The sequence below is a fragment of the Pan paniscus genome, chromosome 1 (assembly GCF_029289425.2).
Source record: "Pan paniscus chromosome 1, NHGRI_mPanPan1-v2.0_pri, whole genome shotgun sequence".
In the NCBI taxonomy this organism is placed as follows: domain Eukaryota; kingdom Metazoa; phylum Chordata; class Mammalia; order Primates; family Hominidae; genus Pan; species Pan paniscus.
The window spans coordinates 14,857,240-14,877,032 of record NC_073249.2 but is presented as its reverse complement, the minus strand read 5'-3'; the positions used below and the strand labels follow the sequence as shown (position 1 = coordinate 14,877,032).

At 40.8% G+C, this 19,793-nt stretch overlaps 2 protein-coding genes across 3 annotated transcripts in view; both read left to right on the top strand.

The window, feature by feature from the left end:
* Positions 1-1,732, top strand: part of SLC35F3 (solute carrier family 35 member F3) — a 424,209-nt gene extending 422,477 nt beyond the window's left edge. For both annotated transcript variants that reach the window (XM_003824486.5, XM_003824485.5), the window contains one exon: positions 222-1,732. In XM_003824486.5, the coding sequence (XP_003824534.3) occupies positions 222-457 (236 nt within the window). In that variant the 3' untranslated portion in view covers positions 458-1,732. The remainder of the gene's footprint in view (positions 1-221) is intronic.
* A 4,272-nt stretch (positions 1,733-6,004) lies between these two features.
* Positions 6,005-19,793, top strand: part of LOC100973340 (cytochrome c oxidase assembly factor 6 homolog) — a 53,511-nt gene continuing 39,722 nt past the window's right edge. The window contains exon 1 of the mRNA XM_055101357.3: positions 6,005-6,143. The gene's annotated coding sequence lies outside the window, so the exon portion shown is untranslated. The remainder of the gene's footprint in view (positions 6,144-19,793) is intronic.

The following is a 19,793-nucleotide window of genomic DNA, read 5'->3' as shown; positions in this document are numbered from 1 at the left end:
AGTGCAAGGCTTCATACCAGAGAGGTTTGATAAAGTTAAGGGTTGTTTACTAGAGGTAACCGCAGCCCACCTGGAACAAAATCATACTGAGGAGAATCCTGTGGTCCAGGGAAGACCACAACACTGCCAGACAGAGGAGGGTGCCCCCAGGCCCTGCCCACTCTCCAGGGACATGCCCCCAACCCTGCAGCTGAGAAACCTCCATGCTCTGTCTCCCACAGTGATTGATCACTACACCAGTCAGATCGTCTTCAATGGGGTCCGGGTCATCGCCATCATCATCATCGGCCTGGGTTTTCTCCTCCTGCTCCTGCCAGAGGAGTGGGATGTCTGGTTGATCAAGCTGCTCACCCGACTCAAAGTGAGGAAGAAGGAGGAGCCTGCAGAGGGCGCTGCCGACCTGAGCTCAGGACCTCAGAGCAAGAACAGAAGAGCCCGCCCTTCCTTCGCCCGCTAACACCACTCCTCTAGAACTCGGTGGTAATGACTGGGAGGTCTATTCCTGCCGGGAGGAACCTCAGTTGGGTAAGGTGTACATACCTGTACAGTTTTGGTCATCTGCGGTAAGTTCTATGGTATTTATTGGCATGTCCAATTTGCTTGCACTTTTCCACATCAGACCTTCCACTTAAGGGTACCAATTCAATACAAAAGAGAAAAGAAGAACCTCTCAGTGCTTTTCCAACGAATGTAAAGTGGGTTTAAAAGATCCCTGCGTAGATCGTTTTGGATGGCTGACGTTCTTGACAAGCCAGCCATCAGGGCAAGTGTTTTGAATCTTAGCAAGTGTTTTGAATCTTAGCAACTGAACATGACATTGTACACTGTGATTATTTTTCAGCTATGGTAGGTCATATTTTGTTTTATACCAGAGCTGTACTCTTAATTTTAAGGAATTTCAATGAACCAAAAGATAACTGTCAATTTATTTGGATGGATGGATGGAGGGATGGAAGGAGGGAGGGAAGGATGTCTGGGATGTGAAGAGGCAAGGCAGAAATGGATGATGAACATCAAAAACTGTCAGAGGACAGGTCTGTGCCAGGTACCAGGAAGGACAAGATAAGTCCAAGCCCCGGCTGGCCTGCTCTCACGTGTCTGTGTAAGATCATGCAAGAGAAATCACAGTGCCTTCTACAGAATTTTCGTCTTTACCTATGTGAAGCGAGGTGACGTGATACGTCACTGGCGCCGTCTTATAATTTAGATGTAAAAATCTTTAGAAACAAATAAAACTCTCTATATATGTGTATGTCTGTGTACAAAAAAATGACAGAGCTGATGGCCAGTGTATACAGAGCGTGGCCCGCGGTGTACAATACCCATATAAGGTACATTGTGCAGGAGGGGAATTGCTGGCTGCTTTTACTTCCTGACCAAGACTGAAAAATTATTTACTGAAATCTGTAAACCTTTTTATGAAACTTTTAAGCACCAGGCTGTTTACTTACACAATTTAGGTCTGCCAGAAAATTCTATCTGTGATAGATCTGTAAAGAGGGTCAGGGGTTAGAGTTTACTATTTTTGAAGTTTACATTGTTACATATGAAATGGAAACATTATTTTGAAACGTTGTCATAACCCAATGGTGCATTCTGTAACCATGGAGTCTTCTGTTTCCTGGGGGAAAGGGGCATTCATGACCTGAACTTTTTAGCAAATTATTATTCTCAGTTTCCATTACCTGTTTGGCCAAACAGATTAATAAAATATTTGAAAAAGAAGCGTTCAGTGCTGTCTCCGTGGCCATTCTGTTACTTTCCCACTGTACCAGTCCTGAAGCAGTCCTCACCACATTCTGGCTTTTCCTCAACTGCACTTGCCCCCAAGAACCTTCAGGGTGGGTAAGCCAGCCCATCTGTCTCAAGGGAAGGAGACTGTAATATCGATACAATTGACTTTTGCAAAAGTGAAATGCAGAAGCATCCCCAAAGCCTCACAGAAGCTCTAAGTCCTGGGGCAGCCTCTCCCTCCCCTCCTTCTCCCCTGTTCCTCTCCCTCCCCTCCTTCTCCCCTGTTCCTCTCCCTCTCCCTCAAGGTACCTGCCCTCTGCTCAGCCCTGCCTGTGGCTTCCTTCTCACTTTTTCTTCTGAACGGGATCCGCAGCTCAGTTTACACTGGTCTCTAAGTGCCACCTAGAGCGGCAGCCCCAGTCCATAAATCTACCCAGTCTTCCAGCTCAGCCCCCACAGCCGCCTGCCTGCCTTGGGCATCCTAACTTAATGCTGGCGTTTTGAATAATTTGATTGCTCCACTTCAGTAACGTTATGCAGCTGTTCCAAGCAGCTGCTATGCCAGGGGCTATGAGAGCCAGTGGGTCTCATTCTAGGGCTACAGAGGGCCAAGTACTCTAGGAAGGGGTGTGAGCCAAGGGGAAACAAGAGCCTTTTTAGTACACCTCATCCCATCACCCACACCTAGAGCGTCTACACTCCATGCACCACACGTACCACTTGACACATGGGCTCTAAACCTGGAGAATCTCGTTATCCAGAGCAGAGAGCTCCCCTACCCCATGTGTCCAGGCATGTCTGGGAGGGGGCAGCTGGGGCAGCAGGATGCTGGGCTAGTTACCTCCACTACCCTGTTGAGGCTCCAAATCCCAGGGAGACAAACAGATATTTCCTTTGTAAGCCAGGACACGAAAAAGTGGGGAAGCCCTGCCTTAGGGTAGATTTATCTTATTCTCCCATTGGGCAAAAATGACCATGAAAACCCAAAAGAGTTGAGACCATGGACTCAAAGGGATATGTGCACACCCACATTCGTGGCAACACTATTCACAACCAAAAGGTGGAAGCGGCCCAAGTGCCCATTGACAGAAGAATGGGTGAAAAAAATGTGGCATGGCCATACAGTGGAATATTATTCCACTTTAAAAAGAAAGAAAATCTGAGCTAGGTGTAGTGGCTCACACCCATAATCCCAGCACTTTGGGAGGTGGAGGCAGGAGGGTCCCTTGAAGCCAAGAGTTCCAGACAAGCATGAGCAACATAGTGAGTCCCTCTCTTTACAAAAATAAAAATTCAAAAATTAGCTACGCATGGTGGTGCATGCCTGTACCCCTGGTTATTCGGGAGGCAAGAGGATCCTTTGAGCCCAAGCGTTCTAGTCTGCAATGAGCTATGATCACACGAGTGCACTCCAGCCTGGGCAACAAGGCAAGACCCTGTCTCAAAAAAGGAAAAGAGGAAGAAGAAAGAAGAAGAAGAGGAAGAAGAAAGAAGAAGAAGAGGAAGAAGGAAGAAGAAGAAGAAGAAGAAGGAGGAGGAGGAGGAGGAGGATGATGATGATGATGATGATGGAGGATGGAGGATGGAGGGGGAAGAGGGAAAGAATTCTGACACATGCTACAATATGTTGAATCTTGAAGACACTGCTGGATGAGATAAGCTAGTCACAAAAGGACTGTCTGATTCCACTTATATGAGGTTCCCGGAGTAGTCAAACTCATAGAGACAGAAGTAGAATGCTGGTTGCCAGTGGCTGGGGAGAGGGGAAATGGAGAGTTATTGTTTAGTGGGCATATAGTTTCAGTTTGCAAAGATGAAAAAAACCTGGTAGCGATTGTTGAACAATGTGAACGTACTTAATGCCACAGAACTGTACGCTTAAAAGTAGTTTAAATGGTAAATTTTATGGCACGCGCATTTTATCGAAATTTTTAAAGGGACTATGAAGGGTAACCTGTATGAAATAAAATGGTTAGAACTCTCTTGCGGTCCTTTCGATACATTCTAAACCTGAGTTGGGGTTGGGGGAAGGGTAGGTTGAGAGATTTCTTTCCAGAAAGAAAACAGCCACAACCACAACACCTCCACTCCCCACCGCGCCAGAAGGTGGCCAGCACGGGGATGCGCTGCGGCAAACCTAGGAGGGACCCAAAAGCAGAAAATCCTGGAAAAGAGTTCCTGCGGATGGAACAGCGGGGCGGCTCTGAGATGCAGTCTGTGTCCCCGCTCAGCTGGGGAATTGTCTGCCCTCTAGAGGCGGGTCTGGGTAGCAATTAAAGAATGTTTCTCTTTGGGCTCCTTTAAAGAGGAAAAGTGAAGCCAAGACGGAGGGTACAAGAGAGGAGACCAGGACTTCCGTCTGCTGCTGTTGAAAGAGGCAAAAAGCTCTGGGAAATCTCTGCTCTCTCCTTTCTTTCAGAATGTGATCGTTTGGAGCCAGAGGGCATGAAGTGACCTGCTGGCCGCCTTGCCACAGCAAGTCAGAGCCGTCCCTAAGAACCCACACCTGCCGTACAGACCCTGAGCTCCTGCTCCTCTTGAGCCTTCAAGGATAAAGAGAGTTAGGCAGGAGGAATTCATGGCCAGAGACTTACTACCCCATAGAACAGATGTGTTTCTAAATCTAGCCAAGGTTGCATAACATGGAATTCTTTATCTTCAATTTTGAAAACAAATGGTTTGTCCTAAAATTAGAATGTGGTGGTGGTTGCACCATTCTGTGAATATACTAAAACTCAATACACTGCATAATTAGATGAGTGAATTTTATGATGTGTGAATTGTATCTCAATAAAGCAGTTTAATTAATAAATGGTTGCCCCACAAGCTGATTTTTTTTTTTTTAAGAGATAGGGTCTCACTGTCGCCCAGGCTGGAGTGCAGTGGCACTATCTCGGCTTGCTGCAGCCTCAACCTCCTGGGCTCAGGCAATCTGCCTGCCTCAGCCTCCCAAGTAGCTGGAACCATAGGCATGCGCCACCACACCTGGCTAATTTTTTTATTTTTTTAGAGACAAGGCCTTGCTATGTCGCCCAGGCTGGTCTCAAACTCCTGCACTCAAGTGATCTTCCTCCTTGGCCTCCCAAAGCTCTGGGATCACAGGTGTGAGCCATCGAGCCCAACCTCCACAAAATGATTTAAAATTTCTTTATGGAAATCTCATAAGCAGAGAGGACATTTGTTGGGTTGTTTGTGTTCTTGACTGCCCAGCGCCTGATCCCTCTTTGAAATAGCACCTTGCTCTTGCTGTGGAAGCTGAAGGGAACAGAATCTCCATTTCGGATCCTCCCACAGCACAGGAGAGGCGAGGAGGGTGTGAACTGGACTTGGCTCTGAAGCAAGATGCCAGACCCCAAAGAACAGCCGAGAAGGTGGTGCTGACTGGCCAGCTCCTGAGGGCCCTGCGGGGCCTCTGGCCTCTTCCCACCATAAAGGTCCATGGTTCCGGCCCTTTTGCAAACAGATCCTTTGGACTCACAAAGTCCCAACAGGCCTTCCAATCAATTCTCTTTTGTGGAAGACAGCAGGACACCATTTCTGTCAATTGAGTCCAAGAACTCTGAACAATATATGTGAGAGAACTGGGATGTTGAAAGAAAAGCTGAGCATTTGTTTATTTGAGGTGTGTTTGTGTGTTGTAACTTTCTGGTACACTTCTTGAAACTGGGCTTATTATGGTCTAGCAGGACTCCTAGGTCAAACTGCTTTAAAGAATGGGTAAGAATAGCTTATAAGAAATGCATCAATGATACATACATAAGGAGAGCTTAAAAGCTCCTCAGTGCTCTTAAAATATTTTAAAATAATTTTTTAAAAAATAATATTGTCTCTTCCATATATTTTTGTGCACTCAGCATTGCCAAATTCTTGAAAACATCTTTTTCTTAAGTTAAAATAGTGGTAAACCAGCTGGTAAATTTCCTCCAAATTATCAAAAACTTTGGAGTTACTAGAATTATAGGAAATGAGATTTAATGTAAAGACAACTTAATGTGTTAAAAGTTTTAGCTCAAGCCTTTTTTTCTGTCTCTTACTGAAAAAGGTACATGCTTCCTGTAGAATATTGAGAAATACCTATAAACACACAATCTAGTAGTTGTCATTGTAACTGCAGAAGGGGTAGCAGTAGCCTGTGAGGATATGACAGGGGGGCGATCCCTCTGAGAAGGCCTTGAGGGGGCTCTCAGGCACGCTCTCTGGGAGAGAGGTAAGGGCAGGGAATGCCCGTGGGAAGCTAAGTGTACACACCTGCTTAGCTCTACACCTGCTCTTCTATCCCCACAGAAAAGACACTAAGGAGAGGCTCTTGCCAGAAGAAAAACATTAAAGGAAATTACAAACCTCCAGAAGGAAACTCCAGGAATCCCCCGAGTTTGTTTCTTATTGGGAATAGAAGAGCATTTGGCCACGTAAGCCTTTTAATTTGTTCAGAATTTGTGGTATGCATGTCATAGGGGGATCTCAGAGGCTAGGGAGAGACAGCCACTGGAACCGCTGTTTCTAAGACCCTCTTCCTACCCGCCCACGAAAGTGGGAATGGGGATGGAAGGCCGCACCAGAGAACACTGGCTGAGACATGACTCAGGGACCCACACTCCTCCTCCCTGCACCTCTCCCATCCTCAACGTGCACCTTTGCAGTGGCGAGCCAGAGAAGCAAGATGAGGAGGTGGCTCACATCACTGCTGCTCAAACTGGGAAGTGTTTGAACCCTGAGGGTTTGTTTAAACTTCCGGGCCAGTCTCCACACTGCAAGAGTGGGACCATATGGGGATTAAAAAAAGAAACCCGGTCGGGCGCAGTGGCTCACACCTATAATCCCAGAACTTTGGGAGGCCGAGGCAGGTGGATCATTTGAGGCTAGGAGTTCGAGACCAGCCCGGCCAACATGGTGAAACTGCGTCTTTACTAAAAATACAAAAATTAGCCAGGTATGGTGGTGGGTGCCTGTAATCCCAGCTACTCGAGAGGCTGAGACAGGAGAATCGCTTGAACTCAGGAGGCAGAGGTTGCAGTGAGCCAAGATCATGCCACTCCACTCCAGTCTGGGTGACAGAGTGAGAACCTGTCTCAAAAAAAATAAAGTAAAATAAAAAAAGAAACCCAGCTGGATGCAGTGGCTCACGCCTGTAATCCCAACAATTTGGGAGGCAGAGGTGGGTGGATCACTTCAGCTCAAGAGTTCAAGACCAGCCTGGGCAGCATGGTGAAACCCCATCTCAATAAATAAATAAATAAAAGAAAACCTATCCGTGCATCACAGTGGTGCTCTTTTTTTAATTTATACCTGTTTATCAAGGATTAGAGTATAACTTTTTAAACTAATTTTATTTTGTCCTCAGACCACTCTCTTTTGGCATCTTCATTGATGGGAACTGTAAACCCTATCACACCAACTAGATATAGCTATTCCCCCAGTGCTCCTGCTTTCCCTCTGTTATCTGCTTTCATTCACACGGTGAGAAATTGAATTTCCGGCATGTCTTCCTTGTGGGGAGGCTGAGAGTCTAGCACCTTTTTAGGATTTTGCAATTATGTGTGCAGTGTCGGTAGCTTGCTGTATGGTCCTGTCCTGTATGTTGAATTTCCTCAAAGATACCATGTGTGCATATGTGTGTGCATTTGCCACATTTACTGTGTTGTTTTTGATTAGTACCTCTTTCCCACCAATTAGACTATTGCTATTTGTTTAAATAAATGATCCCTGTAAACTAATCACCATATAATAATCACTACCTATTTTAAATGATATCATTTAGAAATAGACATATAATCATCAAGGTGCAATCTGGCGACTTTCTTCATTCCCCTATTGCAAGAGTTATCTCTTCCTCTTTTTTTTTTTTTTTTTCTGAGACGGAGTCTCGCTCTGTCGCCCAGGCTGGAGTGCAGTGGCACGATCTCGGCTCACTGCAAGCTCTGCCTCCTGGGTTCACGCCATTCTCCTGCCTCAGCCTCCAGAGTAGCTGGGACTACAGGTGCCCGCCACAACACCCGGCTAATTTTTTGTATTTTTAGTAGAGACAGGGTTTCACCGTGTTAGCCAGGATGGTCTTGATCTCCTGACCTCATGATCCGCCCGCCTCGGCCTCCCAAAGTGCTGGGATTACAGGCGTGAGCCACCGCGCCCCGCCAAGAGTTACCTCTTAGGTTGACCATGGTGTTTTTCTCCAAAGCTTAATTTAAAAAAATTCAAATCTTACCACTAGCACCACCTTAAAGTCCAAAGTACATTTGGACATTTAACTGCCCCCCCCCAGATTTGACTCTCCCAAGGCCATTATTACATCACAGGTTCTATGGGTTACTTTTATCTAAATTTTATCTCAATTTTCTGATAGCATTTAATTTCCTTTTTAGCTGAGAGAAAGTGCTTTCACACAGCCAGACAAAGTCCCGTCAGCTCCCCATGGACTCAATGACTCACCTCTCATCCTCTGCAGCGTTCACTGTGGGTCAGGCACACTTGTCCATATTTCTAAATCCTAGGTCGACAAATAATGTACGCAGCCACCCTCACTCCCTGAACAATCAGAAATGGAGGTTTGGCCCGGCACATGGCTCATGCCTGTAATCCCAACACTTTGGGAGGCCAAAGAAGGTCCAGGAGATTGAGGCTGCAGTGAGCTAAGATTGTGCCACTGCACTGTAGCCTGGCAACAGAGTGAAACTCTGAGAAAGAAAAAGAGAACAGTGCATAGTCTTTTCATTTAGAATGAATTTTCACACCAAAAATATATCATTTGATCTCACACCTGGATGAATTCAGCACACACTGATGCCCACTTTATCATCTATGTGTTTCTAGAAGTTAGTCTCTTTTCCTTAGTTGATAATCTTTGTTTTCAAATTATTAAAAATAGAAATCTCTCCAGATTCAGGTGCAGTGGTATGACAGAACAGTGCAATGGTTAATAAAATGAAATTTGCAAGCAGATAGAACTGGATTCAAAGCCCAGCTCTACCATTTATAGTTTTATCTCCTTGGTCAAGTCACTTGACATCTCTGAGTCTCAGTTTTCTCACCTGTAATATGAGGCTAAGAATCAACTCTGCCTTACAAGGTTGTCAAAGTAAAACAAAGTAATACATATAGAAGCTTAGCACAATCCCTAGACATAAGTAGTTGCTCAATCAGTGATAGCATTTACATCATCATCACCAGCATCATCATCACGGCAGGGCTGCCAAGCTTGAGCAAGAGCATGTCAGCCATGGTTGTGGCTGTATTTCCCTGGTTCTCATTCTACAATATCTCTACCACTCTCCCTGTTTCCCCCTCTCCCAGTCTCTCCTTTGTCTACTCCCATCACATGGGGGTGTCCATCCCTTTCCATCCAAGGCCACATTCAGCCTCATTTTCATGCAGTTTTGTGTCTTTAATTTTTACCTCTTTGAAAATCACTTTCAAATCTTCTCTGCCAAACTTCAAATCTGAGTTTTTCACTATCTTTCAGACATTCCTCCCAATGTATCCTAGCAACCCCTCCATCTTAACATGTCCAAAACTAAACACACAATTATCTCACTCAAAAACCTATTCCTCCTTCTTAACCTATTGATGTGAATTGGCATCATGATTATCTTATTTTCCCAAGCATAAAATCTTAATACTGGTCTTTAACTTCTTCCTCACTCCTACACTAGCAATCACTGTGCCATACACTCCAAGGCAGTTTCATTACAACTGCAAAGCATCTCTAGAAGCCTCTCCTCTACCACCACCCTACTTTATACCCCAGGACACACCACCTAGGGCATAGTCAGTCTCCTGATCATTCTCTACACCCTGTTGAGCTGGGATTGCTTCACTTTCTTATGCAAAGATCTTGAGTAGCTTCCTGTACTTTATTAAATAAACCTTCATTCCCTACCCTGGACTCAAGGCCCTCCATAATTTGGCAGTTGGTGACCTTTCCAACTCATGTGTCACTGCAACTACCACTGTCTCCTGCCCTCCAACCACATAGGACTATTCACTATTTCTCTAATATATCCTATCCTCTCTTGTCCTGGTAACATGGTTCATTCCACATGGGATCCTTCCTCCCCTTCCCTCTCTTTCTGCCTAACCAAACCCTACATGTCCTGAAATATCTACTATACATGTTTCCTCCTTAATGAAACTTCCTCATTCTCCCCACAAGAATTAATATTCCTACTTGGTGACACTCCCCACTGCCACAATTTCTCTGTCTCTTCTGCCTTACACTAGAGTGAAGACTTACCTCCCCTTCTAGATGTAAATATCCTTGAAAGGAAAAGAAAATCTTGCTTTGTGCTTCTTATTCTATTTCCCTAGGCACACAGCAGAATCCCATACAAACAGTAAAATATAAATGTTTATTGACTTTTTTAAACTTTCAAAATAATTAAACATAATTTGTAACAGAGTTGTCGTCCTGTCTACTCTCCCTGACAGTGAAAAGTGAGCTTCTTAGGTATCAGCCATGGCCCATGATCAATCATCATAGAATCCTCCCAGGATCCTGTCAAATCATGATTCAGGTTACCTATCACATCCAGAATGATCCTAGTATTTTGCCCCAAAATACTAAGAATCATGAAAGTGTTATCAAACGGCCAAGAATAGAGATGGTCCTTTTTAATGTGAACTCTGTATCCTCAGACTTCCAGAAACCAGGCCAAGAATAGAGATGGTCCTATTTAATGTGAGCTCTGTATCCTCAGACTTCCAGAAACCAGCACATGGGTTCAGTTTCCCCATTTTCTATGGAAATCCTTGTCACACCTGTTGTCTATGTTGAATATTGCAAGGGGCCTGTTTGGTGTTTGAGTTTGCACTAGGGGCCCAGGAAAGACTGAATATAAAATGGTCCTTGCTGGATGGGCACGGTGGCTCACGCCTGTAATCCTAGCACTTTGGGAGGCCAAGGGGAGTGGATCACTTGAGCCCAGGAGTTCGAGACCAGCCTGGGCAACATTGTGAAACCCCGTCTCTACAAAAAATTAAAAAATTAGGTGGGTGTGGTGGTATGCCCCTGTGGTCCCAGCTATTCAAAAGGCTAAGATGGGAGGATCACTGGAGCCCAGGAGGTGGAAGTTGCAGTAACCTGAGATTGTACCACTGCACTGCAGCCTGGGTGAAAGAGTGAGACTCTATCTCGAAAAAAAAAAAAAAAAAGTCCTTCGTGAAATAGAGGGATATTTCTTGGCCCCTGATGTAACCCAAAACTCAGATTCTGGGAAAGGCCTTTGTTGTTAAATTTCCTTCAATGTCTCTGAGTCAATTCAATTATTTCCCCAATAAAGACACCAAAGCTCTATCAAAAAAAAAAAAAAATTCCCTGCACAACCCAAGCTCTGACTCTTAAACTGTCTGTGTGCAAGCCTTTAGGGCAAGTCTATTGAGAGCTAAAAGCCCTCTGCATTGGATTCAATGTTGAGTCTTGGCAAAATCTTTATTAGCCATCCTAGGCCAAGGCAACTTCAAACACTCCTGCCCTGAGTAACTCTAATTTTCCTCCCCTGGTTCTTGATCCACCACATGAAATAAATTTTCTTGAACATTAAGCATTTGCAAGTATAAAACAAAGAACACTTTAAATTGGAAATCTAAAATTCAAAAGTGAAACAGACAAAAAAGTGGAGGAATGTGTATAAGAGTTCACCAAACTCAGGAAATAAATTGAAGGAAAAACAAGATCATCTCAGAAATGTGGACTTTGTAAAGTACCTAGGGATAACTGATTTGACTGAAATTATAGAAATTTAAGTAGAAGAATGAGAAAAATCAAGAGAATTAAAATAAATAGATAAAAAGGAGCAAAAAGAAAAAAAGTCTTTAGCTGTTTAACTTTAGCAAAGAAAATCCAACATTTTCAACAGATAAAACTTTGAAGTCCCCTACAAGGAAAACAAAGCAATGGAGCATCGTATTTAAATTAGTAATCCCAAAAAAATGTGTGAAAAAAAGAAGGCCTGAGTCTATATAGAAAATATATAGGAAAGATTGAAAATATGACTGAGAAAACTGAACCAGAATGGTCAAACCCAAAATATACTCCTAGTAAAACCATTAGATTTTAAGAAATGGGAAAAATTTTCTCTCAGACTCCATCAAAGATCAAGCCATTTAAAAAGTTAAAAAAAAAAAAAGAAAAATATCAGGTTGGCATTTGCTAGCCCAATAGCAACATAAAAAGCAAGATAGCAATGGAGAAATAGTTTTTAAAACTCAAGAGAAGAAAAGGGTGAGGCCAGGATGCTATTTATGTCCCGCCAACTGTCCTAGAAGTATCATGCTATAGAGGAGGAGTCACAAATTTTTTTCTGTAAAGGACCGGAGAGTAAATATTTTAGGCTTTGCAAGCCATGCAGTTTCTGTCACAATTATTCAGCTCTGCTGTTGTAGTGCAAAAGTCACCAAAGACAAGACAACTACACAAATGGAGGAGAGTGGCTATGTTCCAATTAAACTTATTTATTAAAAACTTCTAGTAGGCTACAGGGACAAGTAGGCCATGGGACAAGGTTTGTTGACCTCGTGTGTAGACTGTTGGGCTTGGCAATTGTATACCTTATTCATGCAAAGAATAAAAAATGGATTGTTCCACAAAAGCTACTTCTATCACTTACAGTGCTGCTTAAGCCATCCTGAAGTCTGGATGTAGATTATGGCTGACTGGGTTACCTACATTCACACATCATCATGAACCATTTAAAAATGAATAATCACAAATAGAATACAACATACCATGTCTATACTCAACTTTCTGGCTTTGAGCATTTGTGGCTCTTCTGCTCAGCCATCCTGCCTGCACTCCCACCCCTACTTGCACCATTTGGTCTGCGCCCCAGCCCCCAGCATTCTTCACCACTCAGAAAGGTCAGGTCCTTCCAGAGCTTTGGGGTTCTCAGACAGCAGAATAAAGGCCTTGGACACTCACCCATCCACTGCTGTAAGCCGAGAGGCTCACCAAGATTGACATGTTTATTCAATGTTTATTTAGCCCTTTTCTTGTGATAAGCATAATGCTAGAGGTGAAAATTTAAAAATCACAGAATACAGCTTTCAAGAAGCATGCACTAGACTGCCATCTGCAAAATGGTGAATTAGGCATTTCATTCCTCAAAAGAAATGTAGAAAAACAAGAAGGAACTGTTGACACCAACTTTGTCAGAACTCTGGAAAACAGTCAAAAGTTTTCAGCAACCAAGTGAGCACTGAATAAAGAAAAAGGCATTTCAAAATGGCAGGAAAGTTTTATGATAATTTTACTTACCCTTTTCCAATGCCCTCCGCAGCATAGCAGTACTTAAAGGAGCAGCATCCTTTGTTCCTGCAGAGAAACCCTGGTCCCTGACTCCAGAGAGAGCAGAGTAGACCTTATTCACTAATTATTGTATATATCCATTTTAACTTGCCTGGGGACTATGTAAAGAAATGATGGAAGGCACTTATCTCTGTTTTGCTTAACTCAGAACTCAGGCTAAAAGAGTGATGAGCATTACCAAAAACACTGAAGAATGAACTAACAACCTGGGACAAAAAATTATAGTTGAAACATACATCTGACTGTATGGCACAAAAGATTAGAGAGTAAACATATATCACATTGCCTAAAGCAAAAGCTGGGCTGAGTTTTGTTGGGAATGTAGAATATTCAAAACCAGCCATGTATACTAGGGAATTTAGAAAGCCATGTGCAAGCCTACAACAGAACACATGCTCATAAAAGCCCTATACTTTAACATTGGGTCTTCTCACTAAGGCCCTAAACTTCAACCTAGGGCTGAGCTCTGAGCTCAGTGCAAGCTTAGCTAAATGTTGAAGGAGGGCACTGGCACAGATCCAATCTGCGAAGACTATAAGAGGTATTGTTCTCTCTCTTGCTTTTTGAATGTTTGTTTTATTTGTTGTTTTTGTGTTTAGCTGTCAAAAATTTTTTTTAATGGATCCAAAAAAATCTCTGTCAAAAAACTAGTTGAACACAAGCTAACGAACAGAGACTTCAGTGACCACACATGACAAGGAATATAGTGTTTGCAATAGTATTTTGGGAAAGTCACTAGATAAATAGACTACTACAGCTTTCAACAATCAAAAACAAACAGAGGAAAAACACAGAAAACCCTGGGGAAGGGAGACAGTCTGATTTCTGGAGTTATACATTATGATACACAAATGTCCACTTTTTGAAAAAAAAATCACAAGAACAAGAAAGGTATGACCAATTCAAAAGAAACAAAATAAATCAACAAAAACTGTCCTCAAGAAACTCCGAACATCCTACTTACTAAATAAAAACTTCAGAACAACTGTGTTAAGGATGCTCAATAAGCTAAAGGAAAACACAGAAAACTAAGTCAGTAACACTGTGTATGAACAAAATGTGAATATCAATAAAAAGATGTAAATTATAAAGAGGAAAGAACTGAAATTCTGAAGCTGAAAAGTATAATCACTAAAAAGAAAATTTTACCAGAGGAGTTCGGCAGCAGATTTAAGCAGAGGCATCAGCAAACATGAAGATAGGACAATTGAATTGTCAAGTTTGAGGAGCAGAAAGAAAAAAGATTAAAGAAAAATTAACATAGTCTAAGGGACCTGTGGGACACCATCAAGTAGACAAAAATACACATAGTAGGAATCAAAAGAAAAAGAGATAGCAGCAGGTATAAATATTCTTTAAAGAAATTATGACTGAAAACTCCCCAAATTTGAAGACAAGAATCTAAAATCCAAAGCAGTTAATGAACTTCAAGTACAATAAAGAGACCCACACTGACAAACATTATAATCAGCTGTCAAGAGCAAATGATAAAGAGAATCTTGAAAGAGACAAGAGAGAAATGACATGTCACATACAAAGAATTCTCAATAACATAACAGCTGATTTCTCATCAGAAACAGTGGAGGCTAGAAGACAGTGGGATGACAAAAATCAAAAATTCCTCCCTTAAAATGAGGGAGAAATTAAGACATTCCTAGCTAAACAAATGCTGAGATAGTTTGTTACCTGTAAACCCACCCTGCGAGAAATGCTAAATGGAGTTCTTCAGGTTGAAATGGAAACATGCTAGACAATAACTTGAAGGCATATGAAGAAATAAAGATCTCTGATAAGGATAAATACATAGGCAAATATAAAAGCAAACATTGTATTTTTGGCTTGTAACTTCACTTTCTATTTTCTACATGATTTGAAAGACAAATACATAAAAATTATAAATTTATGCTATTGGACACACAATGTGTAAAGATACAAGTTGAGACCAAAAAAATAAAATAAAATATAGAGGAGGATACCCTGGTGGTCTATTGGTTATGGAAGAAAAGGAAAAAAAGAAAAAAGTAAGAAAGAGGGGGAAGGTGGAATTATATGAATGAGAGTTTGAGTATGCTATCTGAAGTTAAGTTGATATCAATTCAAAATATATTTTTATAAATTTATGATGTTAAATGTAATATCCATGGTAAACACAAAGAAAATATAGAATATGTACAAAAGAAAATAAGGGAATAAAAATGGTTTACTATAAAAAAATCATAAAATAGAATTCAGTGCTGAAAGAAATAAAACAGCAAACAAAACGGTGGAGGACATAGAGAAAACAACAAAATGGCAGAAACAAGTGCTCGCTCTTTTTTTTTCCTTTTTTTTTTTTTTTTTTTTGAGACAGAGTCTCTGTCACCCAGGCTGAAGTGCAGTGGCACTATCTCTGCTCACTGCAACCTCCACCTCCCAGGTTCAAGTGATTCTTGTGCCTTAGCCTCCCAAGTAGCTGGGACTACAGGCACCTGCCACCAGTGCCAGGCTAATTTTTGTAATTTTTGGTAGAGATGGAGTTTTGCCATATTGCTCAGTCTGGTCTCGAACTCCTGAGCTCAAGTGATCCGCTCACCTTGGCCTCTCAAAGTGCTGGGATTACAGGCGTGAGCCACCACACCCAGCCAGAAACAAGTACTTCCTAACCAGTAATTACTTTAAATGTAAACGGATTAAGCTCTCCAAAAAAGGAAAAAAGAGGCAAATTCACAGAATGAATTTTTTGATTAAAAAAAACCTGTGATCCATCTATCTGTCTACAAGAGACTCACTTTAGATCACCAAACACAAATAGATTGAAAGTTAAAAAAATGGGAAAAAATATTCCATACAAAGAGTAGTCAAAAGAAAGCTAGGGTGGCTATACTATCAGACAAAATAGTCTTTTAAGTAAAAAAATGTTAGAAGAGACAAAGAAGGACAATATATATTGGTAGAAAGGTTAATTCATCAAGAAAGTATAACAATTATAAAGATATATACACCAAACAATATGTCCCCAAAAACATATGAAGCAAATATTCATGGAATTGAAGAAATAAATATACATACGAGAATACTACAATAATAGTAGTAGACTTCAATACATCATCTTCAATGATACATAGAACATCTAGGCAGAAGATCAATAAAAATATAGAAGACTTGAATAACACTATTAACCAACTAGAACTAACAAACATATTAAAACATTCCACCCAACAATAGCAGAATACATATTATTCTAACATGCTTGTGAAACACTCTCCAGGGTAGACCATATAGTAGGCCACAAAACAAGTTTCAATAAATTTTAAAAGATTGAAATTATCCAAACTATTCTTTCCAACCACAATGGAATGAAACTAGAAATCAATAACAGAAGGAAAACTGGAAAATTCACAAATTTGTGGAAATTAAACAACACACATTTAAACAACCAATGAGTCAAAGAAAAAAATACAATTGAAATTAGAGAATTATTGATTCAATAATAAGAATTACTAATTCAGAAAGTCTTCAAAATACAAGATCAAGACACAAAAATAAATTATATTTCCATACACCTTCAGTGAACAATCCAAACTGGAAATCGAGAAGGCAATTCCATTTACAATAGCCATCTGAAAGAATAAAATACCTAGGAATAAATTTAACCAAGGTAGTGAAGGACTTGCACACTGAAAACTACAAAACATTGCTGAAAGAAATCACAGGAGAACTAAATAAATAGAAAGGTGTCCAATGTTTATGCTTAGGAAGACTTAATATTGTTAAGATGTCAGCATTATGCAATGCAATCTACAGATTCAATTGAATCCCTAGTAAAATGTCAACAGCCTTTTCTGTAGCAGTGGAAAAGCTGATCCTCAAATTCACATTGGACTACAAGAGGCCCAAATAGCCAAAACAATCTTGAAAAACAAGAACAAAGTAAAAAGATTCACAATTTCAGATTTCAAAGTTTAATACAAAGCTATAGTAATCAAAACAGTGTGGTACTGGCATACAGATAAACAGATAAACCAATGGAATACAATTGAGAGCCAGAAATAAGCCTATACAACTATGGTTGATTAATTTTTGGCAAGGGTGCCAAGCCCACTCAATGGCAAAAAAGCAGTCTCTCAAACAAATTGTATTAGGACAACTGGATTTTCATATGCATTAAGGAAGGCAGTTCAAACCCTACCTTATGCCATATAAAAAATTTAATTCAAAACAGCTCAAGAAAAAACCCTACACATGTGAACAAAAACCTTAAAACTCTTAGAAGAAAGAAGTAAATCTTCATGACCTTGGATTTGGCAATGGAATCTCAGATGATGTCAATAACATGAGCAACAAAAGAAAAAATAGATAAGTTGGATTTTATCAAAATTTAAAACATTTGTGCATCAAAAGATATGATCAAGAAAATAAAAATACATCCTAGAGAATGAGAGAAATATTTTCAAATCATATATTTGGTAAGAGCTTAGTATCCAGAATATGTAAAGAGCTCTTAAAACTCAACAACATAAAGACAAACAATTCAAAAATGAGCAAAGAACTTGAATAGACATTTTCTAATGAAGAGGTATAAATGGTAAATAAGCATAGGAGGAGAGGGCTCAACATCCTCAGTCATTAGGGAAATGAAAATCAGAATGAAATACCAATTCATATTTACTAGGATGGCTATAATAACCATCTTTTAAAAATAGAAAATAACAAATATGGGTGAGGATATGAAAAAATTGGAGCACTTGTAAATTGCTGATGGGAATGTAACATGGTGCAGCCACTGTGGAAAAGCATTGAACTTTGTCAAAAAGCTAAACAAGAATTACAATATGACCTAGCAATTCCACTCCTAAATGTGTACCCAGAAGAACTGAAAACAGGAATTCAAACAGATACTTGTACACCAATTTCATTGAAGCATTATTCACAATAGCCAAAAAGTAGGAACAATCTCAGTGTTCATCAACAGAAGAATGAATAAATCAAATGTGATATATCCACACAATGGAATATTATTCAACCATAAAAAAGGGATGAAGTTCTAATACATACTACAACACAATGCATCTTGAAGACATCATGCTAGGTGACATATTGTCTGATTCCACTTATGGAAGTAACTAGAATGTGAGATACCCCTGGACTTTCTGTCATAGTGACTGAAAGGAGATTAAAGGTTACCAGGACCCTGAGGGAGCGGGGAAAGGGAATCATTGCTTACTGGGTAGAGAATTTCTGTTCTGGATGAAAATTTTTAGAAACAGATAGTGGCAATAGTTATATAACAGTGTGAATGTAATTAATGCCACTGAACTGTACAGTTAAAAATGGTTAACATGGCAAACTTATATCTATTTTGCCACAATTAACAACAACAAAAAAGCATGGGCTATTAGTAGAGACAGGTTAAAAAAATAAATTGTGATAAGTACTATGAAGGTTATGTATACAAGGATAAGTGGAATAGGACTATAATTAACTAATGCCCCATAAAAAGAAAGAAACTGGGCAAGATTTTAAAGAGTAGATGCCATTTTGGTAGTAGTAGTAGCAGTAATAGTAGTTTTCCAAGTAAATAACATAGAAGAGGAGCACTAAAAACAGAGGGAATAACATATATAAAAATAAGAAAGTGGCCAGGCGCGGTGGCTCACGCCTGTAATCCCAGCACTTTGGGAGGCCGAGGCGGGTGGATCACAAGGTCAGGAGATCGAGACCATCCTGGCTAACACGGTGAAACCCCGTCTCTACTAAAAATATAAAAAATTAGCCAGGCATGGTGGCGGGCGCCTGTAGTCCCAGCTACTTGGGAGGCTGAGGCAGGAGAATGGCGTGAACCTGGGAGGCGGAGCTTGCAGTGAGCCAAGATTTCGCCACTGCACTCCAGCCTGGGCGACAGAGCCAGACTCTGTCTCAAATAAATAAATAAAATAAGAAGGTAAGAAATAGTAAGCTACAGTTGAAAATTAGTGGCATGCAAGTTGGCTTTACATACAGTGATGACACAGAGTTGTTTTATTTGACTGCCTTTTTAAACACATTTGAGCTAATATTTTTAAATTGGAAGATTTCACATAAGAATATGGATTTCTGGTTTCCCTTGAAAGATTTCTCCTGAATGAAGCTTCTAGCAATTTGAAGCCTGAATTTCACACCAAAAGTCTGCTGAGCCCTAGCTGTGGCTATACTCTTCAGCCAGAGCCATTCACAGATATCTGCGGGTATATTTGCACTGGCCTTTGCTCACTTGCACTATTTATCTGGTTCTATGGTCTGAATGTTTGTGTCTCTCCAAAATTAATATGTCAAAATCCTAACCCTAAAGGTGATGGTATTTGGAGACTAGGGAGCTTTTGGGAAGGTGATTAGGTCACCTAGGGCAGAAGCTTCATGAATGGGATTAGTGTCCCTACAAAAGAGGATCCAGACAGCTCCCTTGCTCCTGCCACCATGTGAGGACACAGTGATAAGGGGCCCTCTATGAATGAGGAAATAGATCCTCATCAGACACAGAATCTGCTGTTGCCTTGATCTTGGACTTCCCAGCCTCCAGAACTGTGAGAAATATTTCTGTTGTTCATAGAATTATAAGGAATTTCACAAGTCTACAATATTTTATTACAATAACCTCAACAGACCTAAGGTATCTTGGCTCTGTGGGTCTCTGAGATTGCTACCCCTGCCATAGGGAGTTTAGAGGTACAAGTGCATAAATTAGATAGATAGATAGATAGATAGATAGATAGATAGATAGATAGATAATTGATTAGATGATTGATAG